The sequence below is a fragment of the Clarias gariepinus genome, chromosome 23, assembly GCF_024256425.1.
Source record: "Clarias gariepinus isolate MV-2021 ecotype Netherlands chromosome 23, CGAR_prim_01v2, whole genome shotgun sequence".
NCBI classification, from domain to species: domain Eukaryota; kingdom Metazoa; phylum Chordata; class Actinopteri; order Siluriformes; family Clariidae; genus Clarias; species Clarias gariepinus.
Window position 1 is genome coordinate 18,342,453 of NC_071122.1, and position 12,452 is coordinate 18,354,904.

The 12,452-nt window shown below is 36.2% G+C and overlaps 1 protein-coding gene across 1 annotated transcript; it reads right to left on the minus strand.

Annotated features, from left to right (window-relative positions):
• Positions 1-1,516: 1,516 nt before the first annotated feature.
• On the minus strand, positions 1,517-4,688 carry il10 (interleukin 10). Its single transcript, XM_053483784.1, has 5 exons — positions 4,204-4,688; positions 3,887-3,946; positions 3,447-3,596; positions 2,252-2,314; positions 1,517-2,107 (listed from the first exon to the last, which is right to left on the minus strand). The coding sequence occupies exons 1-5, from the start codon at positions 4,372-4,374 to the stop codon at positions 2,012-2,014; spliced, it is 540 nt and encodes a 179-aa protein (XP_053339759.1). The 5' UTR covers positions 4,375-4,688; the 3' UTR covers positions 1,517-2,011.
• Between the last annotated feature and the right edge of the window lie 7,764 nt (positions 4,689-12,452).

Genomic DNA, 12,452 nt, shown 5'->3' on the forward strand with positions numbered 1-12,452 from the left:
AAAAATGTTGGGGTGGTATTGTGTGTCCCTGTATGTTGTATTTTTTAGCTTATTACAAATCAGGCTTCTTTATTTAACATTCAATATCCATGTACTCAGAAAGAGTACAATCTACGATGTTCTTAGAATTGGTTGCAGTTTTTGTTTGACAACTTATCATTTTCCATGAAAGTACGGCTTTTTTCAGTTTCAGTGTGAATCGTTAACACGTTACAATAGAAACTAATTGACAGAGAGTAACACCTACTCAAGGATAAAGTGATTCTTTTATTGTCTTTGCTGAATGCAGAAATTGAGACGGATTTTGATAGATAAGGGGCATTTAAAAAAAATTGCGCACAAACAAAAATAAGCTTAACATGCGGCCGATATAGCACTACACAAACTGGGGTGCTTTAGCATGTGGGGTGTAAAGAAGTTCATCAGGACAATTTATGGTGAAATGTGGGCCTATAATTGTCCCCCCATAATGTTCTGTCAAACTGCATTTTTTAATTTAAAAGCAGATTAAGGTCTTGTTTTTGGAACAGTTTTGCCACCAGGATTGCACATGTATTTGGCTCCATTGAGCTCCATAAGTTACTCAGTCCATGATGCATAAAAAGATGATGCTACCACCATCAGCCTTTATTGTTGAAATAGTCTTCACGGGGTGATGAGTATTGATGTGTTGCCATAAAACTTTGTGTCAAGAAGCCACAAGTTCCACAAATGACTGAGCCTAGATTTTTAGAATGTCTGAGCTATGGTTGTCTTCTCCTTTTTTTTCCGGGCAAAAAAAAATAAAAAATTCTCATGTAAGCCACTGTTTTGGTGTGTGCCATAGAGTATGCTAATAATGTGTTGATGCAAACCATGACCACGCCTTTGCTTCTGTCCTCTCAAGGAGCTGAAAAGAGGCGTACATCTTATTCATTCAGGTCCTGTGACTTCTTCATTCAGGTCCTGTTTGATTGAGCCCCACATGGCTTTTACATTGTCCAAAGTTTTATGTAGCCTGAAGAAGTACTCATACCTTATATGTTTAGCTGTTTCTGAGCTTTGTACACTTAATTTTTTTGTGCTGGCATCTTTCAATTTCCACTGCTACCAATGCATCATTATTCAACATCTCTGAGCTTTACTCAGCACGGTCATAACTGAAACCTCATTTTCGGTCTTGCTGACACAACCGCGAGCTGCATGGCAGTTTGTGTTTTGCTTTCAGATACTGTGTGCGAGCTGAAGCATGCTGGGTGAATTTACTGTAAAGAGGTGACAATGTCGTTGCTGGAAATCGTCCTATTTAGGTCACTCCTGAGGTTAGAATCTTTCTTCACATGAGCTTTAACACATTCTTTTGTCACACGCCCAGATCCGAGATCAGATATATATTTTCATTTTGTATACTGTCTGCTTTTTCGTTTCTTGTGTGAGTTGCTAGTTTACTGGGCAAGACCTGAGAAATTTTGTCTCGCTAAAGTGCAAACTAAAATAGGCTTGACAATAAGGCAACATAGACTTTGTCTGCATTCATTTCCTTTTACACTTTAATTATTACATTTAAGACATCTAACAGTTTATACTCCAGATAACTGCAGTATTAGAAGTTAAAACAACATAGAAAACAATAAATAATAAAAGCTGTGAAGTAGCAGTTACACTGTAAATAAATATAACATTTGACTGGCACTTTTAAACAGTTATTACACTTCATTGCACACAGCAATGTAATTACAGAAAAGCTGTGGTCAATATGACTTAAACAGTATAAGCTTTCTTCATAATGAAGATAAACACATCAGGAACTTTTCTATTGATGTACAAAAAAACTGCACAACAGAAAAAACACATGATTTAGTGTGGTAGCACAGCAGACACAGTAAAAAAGTAGTAAAAAAATAAATATTCATGAATTTATATATTTTTTCCATAAATCCAGTATAAATATGTTTCAGTAATTTTCCCACACTATTCAGATAGGGGTCCTGTTGGCAGGAACCCTATCAAGTGCGTCCTTATCCCCATTTCTTCAGTGTTTATGTCGCTGCGATGCCATATAATCTTCAATGTAGTTGAACAGCATGTCCAGCTCTCCCATGGCTTTGTACAGACCTTTGTCTCCCATCTAAACAGAAAGAACAATGTGCAATAAGCAATCATATCCTTTTGGCATGCATCCTATCTATGATCCATCTACTGCATCTAGCAAGCATCTAACTATGATCATGCACGTTTCATATTTGCATGATGCATCACCAGGAGTACTTACTTGACTGTATGTGCTCTTGACTCTGGAGATTTCAAAGGGTTTCTGGCATGTGAAGTAGTTCTTCTGTAACAGAAAAAACATTAGGGGTTAACTGGATGTCAAAGGTGTTATAGTCTTGAATATCTGTGGTGACAGAATTGGATATTATATAAAAGTCAAAATGTTAATTTATTTTATGTTGTTAATAGGTTATTAATAAAGCAATTTTCTCAAGAAAATCACATAATCAGCATATAGTGCAATAATAATAATAATAATAATAAAAAGACAAAGACATTTATGGGTTAATTGTTAGTTATGAACCTTATTAGATTTACGTTTACAGCATTTAGCAGACACTCTTATCCAGAGCTACTTAGATTTCTATCTCATTTTACATCTGAGCAGTTGAGAGTTAAGGGCCTCGCTCAAGGGCCCAACAGTGGGGTGGTTCTGGGGTTTGAACAGGGGACCTTCTAATCTATTTAGCGATTTAACCCTTTAACTGCCCCTATTAACTAATTAATAGCTTAATTGCGCTTTATGTTGTAAGTTGATCTTTTATCGCAACTAGTGGTAAGTGTAATAGCCTAATATACTCTATATTGTGGTGTATGGGTGAATAATTAGCTCTAATGAGCAGCTGGTTATTGTTTCAGACATAATTCTAGGGTAAAGTGACATTGCATCCAAGTCACATTACTTAAAGAAGTCTACTTTGTTAGGGTAATAATGAGCTGTATGGCTAGATGTTAACTTTATCCCAGAATCCTTCTACTGTAGGGCGGCGATGATGAAAGTTCCTACTGCGCATGCGCGAGGGCATCCAGGACCGCAAACAAGAAACAACAACAAAAACAGCAGCTCAGTTCGAGTTTATATATAAGCGGATATGAGTAGACTGTAGACTGAGTGTAGTAGTAAAAAAGTCAGTTTGAGATTTTACCATCTTTCACAATGTCACTAAACGGTCACTGTTACGACATTAGACCATCGGACTTTTTGTTGAACAAGCAATAGGGGCTTGGCTGTCGAGGAACCAACTGTCAAAGTCTATTTTGTAATGTACAGTGCTGAGAGGACATAAACCTTACATAGCCTTTCTTTCTTTCTTTCTTTTTTTTTTTGTAAAACACGCGTTTTTTTTTTTTTTTTTTACTTTAAAACGAGGTACGCGAAAGCGAAAAGAGCAATAAACACTAGGAGAGATACTCACACATTTGATCATCTCCCTTTTGAGATCCTTGAAGATGACTCCGATCCTGTCGATGTGTTTACCGAATTTATTCTGGTTCATGGCTCTGGGCAACACCGTGTCCAAGTAGAAATGCAGAATGTCGTTCATCACACTGCATCCGTAAGGGTTCTGCAAGAGAAACCAAACCATGCCTGTTAAGTCTCGTTTTCAGCCTGCTCTCTCTCTCTCTCTCTCTCTCTCTTTCTTTGTGTTTTCCAGATGTTGAGACTGAAAAAGCTTAAACAGTTCGAGTTGCACTCTTGCCTGCGCTTGGTTGCGCGCCCGAGTTTCGATATGATGCTCGTAGTAGGCAGAGGATAAAATCACTTTATTAATCAACCCTAGTGATATTGTAGCAGTAGTAGAAGTTGTAGTAGTAGCAGCAGTAGTAGTAGTGTGAATGGATTTCTGGTACTCACTTTAAAATGTTCAAGAACTGTCCTGTTGAACAGTGAGGTGTCCAGGTCATCATTGGATTCCTAAACAATTTAGGAAGAATCAGATTTTAACTCAAAGATGAAGTGTCATGGTTTAAATGCATCAATTGATCTTCGGAATCTTCACAAGATCAAAGCTGAACCACTAAACTGTCAGTGTCAGTAAGTAATGTTCTTGATTCAATTTTTTTTTTAACTATGTAATTCTGTTTTTTCATTATGAACTAATTTCACTCTCATTCCCCTCCTTTGCTTTTTTTGTCACCAAATTAAGAAGAAAGGAACTGAAAGCTACTCACATAGTAGTCCCGAATCGCGGCGTATGAAGAACGAATTGCTTTCAGTTTGCCTGGAAATCCCTCAACGAAGGAGCAGCAGCTGTCTTGTTCTTTGCAGATCTTCTTGCACTGAACAGTGTCAATCAGCAAAGCCGTCAGCAAAGCAAGCAGGAGGAACCTAAGAAGGAGCATGATCAGAGGTCTCGTCACACCAGTGTTAACCCTTTCGTAAGCCTGAAGCTGAATCCTCGGGGGAGGAGAAGTGCAGCAAATGCTCAGAGGTGCCTTTTTTATAAGCCCCAAAAAATTCCTTCCCACATTTACAGGAAAACCGATTGCTTATCTTTTTTTTTTTTTTTAGTTCATGTCATCATTCATTGATGAAGCATATTGTGTTGCATCATTGGAAATATTTTCATTGATAAATTACAAAGTCATCTTATTCTGTAAAAATCTCCACTGATAATTTTAGGTATTATGTAAGTCTAATCTATATTTAGATATTTCTGTACTTGCTTACCACTACTTTTACACAGACAAAAAGGTTCTTATGTCATGTTTTGTTGTTAGTATTACATTATATTTATTAGTCCTAATAGCAAAATGAACAACTAACCCAATGTTATTTATTTTTTAGAATGAAAAATTTATTTTAATGAATGACTTCTTCAAACAGGTCCTGTTCGATTTTAATGATGAGGCGTTTAAATCTCAGACATAATCTACCATTTATTTTGTATAGTTCTTAGATTATGGATATCACCTTTAAATAAGCGAAGTCATTTTGTACAGTAATTAACCCCACCTTTATGAATCAAGGTACCTAACACACTGCTTGGATTTGGATAGAAAATAGGTGGTATTTAACTAGCAGTATTATATGCCAGTTACATAGCTTGTATGGTAATATGAGATGATGGCTAATTAATGAAAAGCTCTGATATTAAACTTTGCATTTTTATAATTATTATTACACTTAGGACCATTTGGCATGAGGCCAATTTCTCATAGATGTATACTTGATACATCTGTTTATTTCACACACTAGCCCAATTAGATTGATTCCTTTAAATGTAGAGGGTTTACAGAAAAGGGGTTTTAGGTTGGAGAGGATCTAGAATGAGTGTCAAGTACTTGTAGTTCCATGATCTTATTTATTTACTGATAAGTCACTCAGTTTAGGTTAACCCCTATGTGTAGCAATACCTGAGATGTGGTATTTTTCCTCCCGCTATTTCAAATGTGCTGATGTAAGCAATTATCTTTTTACTTGAAAGCTTTGGTTTAGATTACAGTAAGTCACTGAGTGCAGAGCTCATGCCTGTATGTATGAGAACTTAAAAGCCAGACTTCCTGATGCATTTTGCTTTTAGCTCTTTGGTTTACATATTTGGGGGGGATACCTTAAAGATGTCTTTTATTAGCCTACAAAAGAAGGTTACTAGGTTAAAAGTAGATAACACAAACCATTAACCAGCAAAACAACTATTGATTTATTATTTTTCAGATTTGTTCTGATAAGTGTGCAGTGTTTTGATGCTTAATTTTTTTGTTCTTCCAATTAATTTTATTATTAGCTATTGATATTTGTTATCTTTTAGCTCTCTTTTATAGTGGTGTGTCACATGGTGGGGCAAGAAATCATCACACCTATGATGCTCAATACCTGGAGTAAAGCTAAAGTCTTAAATGGTTGGCATTTTGACTAAATAACATCTTTAATATACCAAAAGTGATGCAATCAGATAACATTTTCCCTCCTCCTTTATTTCATATTCTATCAGCAGACATTTTGTCCTGGTCAGGGTTGTGGTAAAGAAATTCACCCCAAATGGGATGCCAGTTCATCAGTGTGCACACAGTCTTTAACATGCAAAAAGTCTATTCCCAAGAATCAGTGATCATTACAATCAGATATTTTGTTCTGATCAGGTTGTGTCAACACCACAAAAGCACTTTACCAGAATCTAATCATTCATGAGGTTACCTGGAGTAACAGCTCTTGAGTCAGACTTAATGCACCCGTGATCAAATCTGAGACTTGAAAAAGGCTGCAGGGTGGTTGCAATATGAAAATGAATTTGCTTGTTGCGATTGATGGTATTGGGGCAACGGGATGGTGACAGATATTTCCTCTTAACACCTAGACAGTCATCACAGAATAATTTGTGTTGTGACGAACATTGTGGCTTTACGCTTTAAAAAAAAAAAAATTGTCACAGGTATTAATGTGTAATTATAGTGTCCTTGTCAGTTTTATTATCAAGTCCCCACATTGATAAGGATCTCAAGAAACCACGATTTAAGTGTTAAAGCATGATTCGTATCTTACAAACTGCATCAGCAGAATCACATATGCTTCAAACTAGTGTTAAAATTTTTTTCCACAGGATAAATGGAAAAAAATAACATTTTGACGTTTTTTCGACATTGAATTCTACTAAATTAACCCCAGAAATCTGTTTTGCTTGAAGATGTCAGTTGTCAGTTGTTAAATGTTAAATTTCAATTGTCCTTACAGGCATCCATGAATGCCACTAAATCCAAAAAATTCCTGCCTATTACTTTTTTGTTGAAGACACTCATTATCAGCATATTGTTTCATTTTAATGCTTGATCATGGTTTGTTACAGGTATATACTTATACTTAAAGTCATAGTTTATGGCAAAATATGTCAGCTTTTTAAATAAATAGTACATTTAACAAGAAGCTATAAAAAAATCCATCCCTCTCTTGATAAAACAGTAGCCAGTTCTCAAAAGCAAATAAAATTTTAATCACTTGCATAAACGTACAGTAACTCTCCAAATTATTTTTGATTTCACTTTGTCCCTAAAATTTGTTTGCACTTTCATTTATCTTGACCACCGCAGGTTTTGCATAAAAATATCGATTATTACTGGTTTAGGTTCTTGAGTGAAGTCCCAATTTCCTCTTGACATGAGACTGGTTTCTATTAAGCAACAGCAAGTTTCGACCAGATGACCAGTTTAGAGCAAATGTACCCAACTTGATCAACTCAGCATCCCATGTTTAGCTTTGTAATGTTGGAAAGTTGTGTCCATTTTTTGTCAGCTTTTCTCAGATATTTTAGAATACCCAACTGGTGATTGCCAGAATTTGCTGTTTAACATGTTATAATACAACACTCCAGGTTATTTTGGGAACCATCATGAGTTCAGCTTTGAGTCAGGTGCATCATAATCAGAAATTTAAGAACAGTCAGTTAAGTTGTGGTGGGAAAGTGTGAAAATTTGATCAAAGAAAGATTTCATGCACATTGATGATGAAAAACCTGAACAATATTACAGGATTACATTACATTATTTATATATATATATATATATATATATATATATATATATATATATATATATATATATATACTGTATATATATATATATATATATATATATATATATATATATATACTGTATATATATATATATACTGTATATATATTAGCTAGTTGATAAGATGGCTAATAAGATATATATAGCTAGATGGTAAGATGGCTAATAGGAAGACATGACTAATGACTGATCATCATGCTTAGTAATTTAAATGTGATGTGTGCGTGCGTACGTATATACTGTGTATACATTATATATTATATAGAATTATTTGTCATGATGATTTAATACTTAGTAATGTCTTCCTATTAGCATCTTAACAGCTAGCTGTTTTATCAGCTAACTCACTTCACCTTGGAATTGCTGTTGAGGCACTGAACATTAATTGATTGCCATTTAAGCAAAAGCATTGTCAAGTGACGAGAAGATTGTAAGCTCATATCCCAGGATCAACAGCCTTCCTTGTGCTACTAAGCAGGTCACTATGGATGAACTTTTTGCCAAATAAGTGCATGAAATTACAGGTACAAAGAGGAACTCCCATTTCTTACTGAAGGTCTCAGATTGTGAAGTATTTATTGATTCAGCTAAGGCTCCGTGGCTGTCTTTAAAGGAAATAATCTTGTCAAACAGATACTCGTTTTTTATGTGGTGTCTTTTAGTTTCACAAGTCTTCTTCTTCATCTATTTCGACTTCGCCGACACTTGTTGGGGTGTCAAAGCCACTCTCGCCAGTGACGCAGATGAGAGCATTCACTAACGGATGTGTTAACGTACATACAAAACAGCGCTGCAGCACATGACTCGGGCAGAAAAAGAAAGAAAAAAAAGGGAAAAAATAACATACGTTTTGCAGTATGCAAAACACGCGTATATGTTTCTGTGATGTTTCTGCATGAATCTTATTTCCTGCCTGTGGAAGACGAGCACGGCGGTTTTCTCGCATGATTGCCGTCATGATGTGGTGCACCTCAAAGCATGTTTTGTGCCATGCTTGTGTGTGCAGAAGTCATGGGTTAAAACCTGCAGCGGCCAATAAAATCTTGCTACACCTGTGGGATTAAAGGAAGGATTTTTGTCAAACATGCTGTTACCTCTGACTGGACGCCCTTCAGCCTTTGCCTGACATGCTGTTGTTTCAAAACAAGGACATGGGGAAGTCCGAGAGTACAAGGTCACTAAAGAGTCATGTAGCAAAAGATAGGTTTAATGAACTGTAATACACTTAAGTAGAGTGGTCCTACTGTACAACTTAGATAAATAGTACAGTAGCCATTACAGGATGATATTAAGCAACATCAGCTGCTTTGTTAGTCCTTCTAGTTGCAATCATCAATTTTTGGAGGAAGTTTGATAACTACTATTATAGGAGTCATGAAAATTCGACTCAAATGTCCCTCTTCCCACGAATTTCTGCTACTTATGAACTTATGGAAAAATAAATCTTACTAATACATATTGCCCTATGTGTAGTTATGCAAGTGCATAGAATTAACCCCAGCATAACTAACACCAAAAAACTATCACACACATTTTTGGCCTCAAAGCCAAAATTTGCCAAAAATGTGTGTGTGTTTCTGCTGTTCATCGCAGTGCGATGGTTGCTTACCTATGCAGAATGTAAATGTAGTTGACGCCATGACAACACATCATATTTCCATTTGCCAAATGCGAATTGACTTTAGACACAATTGAAAGCTGATAGAGTGAATCATAAAATCCTTGCAAGACCAGCAAGGTTCTTCTATTTTTTTTCGCTTACTGTTTTTATCACTTGCGATTATTTTGTGCCTACTTCATCGGAATATTAAAGTGCTAAAGTGTGAAATGAGACAGAATCAGTTTTAAGCCTTTTTTTTTTCTTTTCTTTTTTTTTAAGCAATGACTCAGATTCTGTTCCACATACTGTCTATTAAACATAGATTCACTATGACAGTTAAAAAAAAAATTATTTAGTGTGATCGTGACAGCAAAAATCGCCTTGGGTATAAGGAACGCATTACTATTGCTATTGTCAATCAAAGTAAAACATTTAGCAAATTATTGGTCAGTTATGTGAAATCAGGTAAATAATGCTTACAGGTCAGTAAGTGTGTTCATCTTCCCTATGATTAAACTTTAGCAGCCACTGAGGAAGATGCGGTGGCTGGCTTTATGTATCTCTAAGGCTGCATGGGCTAGCATTTAGCTTTCCTGGTTTTATCTTTGTGTACCTTTGGGATGGGATTTTTGGAAAAAATTTGACCAGTCACCAAAAAGGATTAAAAGAATAAATCAAACCTCAAAGTTTTAAAACTAAGCAAGTGACAGTGACAAGTTGCACACACTAAATCAAATCTACATGGCCAAAAGTCTGCAGGTATCTGATCATCACGCCTTTAGAGCTCCCATTCCAACACCATGGGTATTAATATGGATTTTGTCCCCTTGACCAACTCCCAAACTACAAAGTCTTTCCCCCAAATATTGGAGTTTTTCTGCAGGAAAGCTTAAATTTGCGTCATCTGTTTTACACCCAGCTGTCGATGTGTGCTTGGGGTCATTATCCTGTAAAAACACTCATTCGTGTATAACGTTTACCCATCTAGCTGATCATTTCATGACAGATTTTAAAGCAGTCCAAGACTTTTTAAGGTTAAAATGAATGGTTTAATTTATTTTGGGATTATACATGCAGGAATGCTGAAAGTTCTGACTTTTTTTTTTGTTTAAAATTGACAATGGTAGCTTTTCTGAGCCCACACAAACAGGGTGTTTTTTAGGGTGTTTGCCGGCGCAGAGTGGATTGACCAACACACAGTATAATGGGAAAGTCCAAGCAGGACAGTGCAGATCTGAGAAAGAGGATTGATTTACACAAGTCAGGAATGTCTCTTCAGGATATTTCTAAACAACTGCATATTTCAAGATCAGTTCAAACAATTGTACATACAGTAAGTACAAGATATTGTGAGGTGAATCTACTTTTCCAAGGTTCATAAAAAGGCCTAACTTGTCAATTTTCTGAGAGAAAATTTGCTAATATGGACAGGAACTAACAAGGCGCTGGCCTGGCATGGACTGGAAGCTGCTGGAACACCAGACTCACTGTTTACAGTCTCGCCAGTTAAAGGTTGCTCAACATGGAAGCCCTTGCTGCAAAATCAACACCTTCAATCTAGACTAAACCTTGCAGCTAACCACATGAACAAAAAAAATGGTTTTGGCCAGAGGTATGTTTGAAGGTGTAAACATGTGGCAGTCAACCTCAAGTACACTGTACCAAACTGTTAAGCATGGCGGAGGAACAGTAGCATCATGTGATTTTCTGCCATTAAACAGAATAAGATAGAACTACCTCAACAGAACTGGTTAAAACTTGGACAGAATTTATTGTTCGAACAGGACAACAAGCCCAAACATACCAGAGCTTATTGTATAAAAAGGAAAACGCAAGCTAACTTAGCTTTTGGAAACTCAACCCTGTTTAAGGATTTAGTGTTTGGACTTTTCTTTTATGAGGGATGTATTATGTACAATCATTCTGCCCAAGAAAATAAAATGCAAGTGCAGTATTTTCTAATTCATAATGAATGTATTACGAATGACTGAACGTAATCATGGGTAATTTTTAAATGGCTTTTTGTGCTGGGTTCATTGACAGGCCTGACCTCTGCCTTATTAATAAACTGCTGATATAATTGTATATGTGAACTAGTTCTTTATTTCTTCAAGAACATTCAGTACTTTCACTTGAAATCTTTCACGGAAACGGTTTCGAAAAAATCACTCAGTGTGTTTTCACACCTTCAGCAAGATAGGACCAGTGATGCTTATTAGTGCACATCATGCCCAAGTTAATGTACATGCACCTCTTATAGACTGATGAATAATTCCTCATCAGAGTTTTCCAATCGTCTACTATCACCTGCAGCCCTGCTCATACATTAAATCACCCAATCAGCCAATCATGTGAGGGGAGTGCAGAGCATATAGTCATGCAGGTCTGTGTATTTTGGAAATTGCTGATCTCTGGTGATTTCAGCACTTTGCACGGAATGGTGTGAAAAATGTAGTTTCTAAACTATGTGCATAATGTATCGCAAAACAACAACATCAACAACAACAAAACATCCAGTAAGTCTGTGGGCGGAACAGGGCGCAGCCTCACCGAAAGTGAAGTGGTTGACATTGACGAAGACCAGTTGATGTTTTTTTCTTTCCCAATCTTTATCTGAACAGATGCCAAGTCTGGCCTATTATTACTGATTTTGCCTGACAGTTGTGGGACCTGATGTGACCTGCCTTAAATTTCACCATAAGATGAATTTCTGCTCACCATGTCAGTTAAGTGTGGTTATTTAAGTTGCTATAGGCTTTCTGCTCGAACCGGTCTACCTAACAATGTCAGAAAAAGGCATTTCCATCACATTTTTGTTTTTCGCACTGCTCTGTAAACACTGGCATGCGAAAACTGGCATCTGGAATCAGCAAACATGCCACCATTAAAGCCAACAAATTTATTATACTAATATTTGATGACGTAAACGTTATAATAAAGTCTTAATGTGTCTCTACATGACTTTGCATTGTGCTGCTGCCAAATAATTGCATAAATGACCAAAAAAAAAGTGTATAAAAGTTTTCCAAATAAAGTGGGTAATGCATATATTGGTATTATTTATTTTTGGTTACATTTGTTTTGTTTTTTTCTTTACATGTATTGAAATGCACTTAGCACTTTTTGATCTGTAAAATGGCTCTTGCCATCTTTAGCCACAAGGGGTCAGTAGAGTCACATAGACTGATAGACATAGACTCTCTTTCTTTCTTTCTGTTTTTTTCTTTCTTTCTTCTTCTCTTAAAAGCAGGGATGAAAATTTAAAGTATCTACTGTATATTTGGTGCAGTAAGCTTACACGTACACTAAACACCAT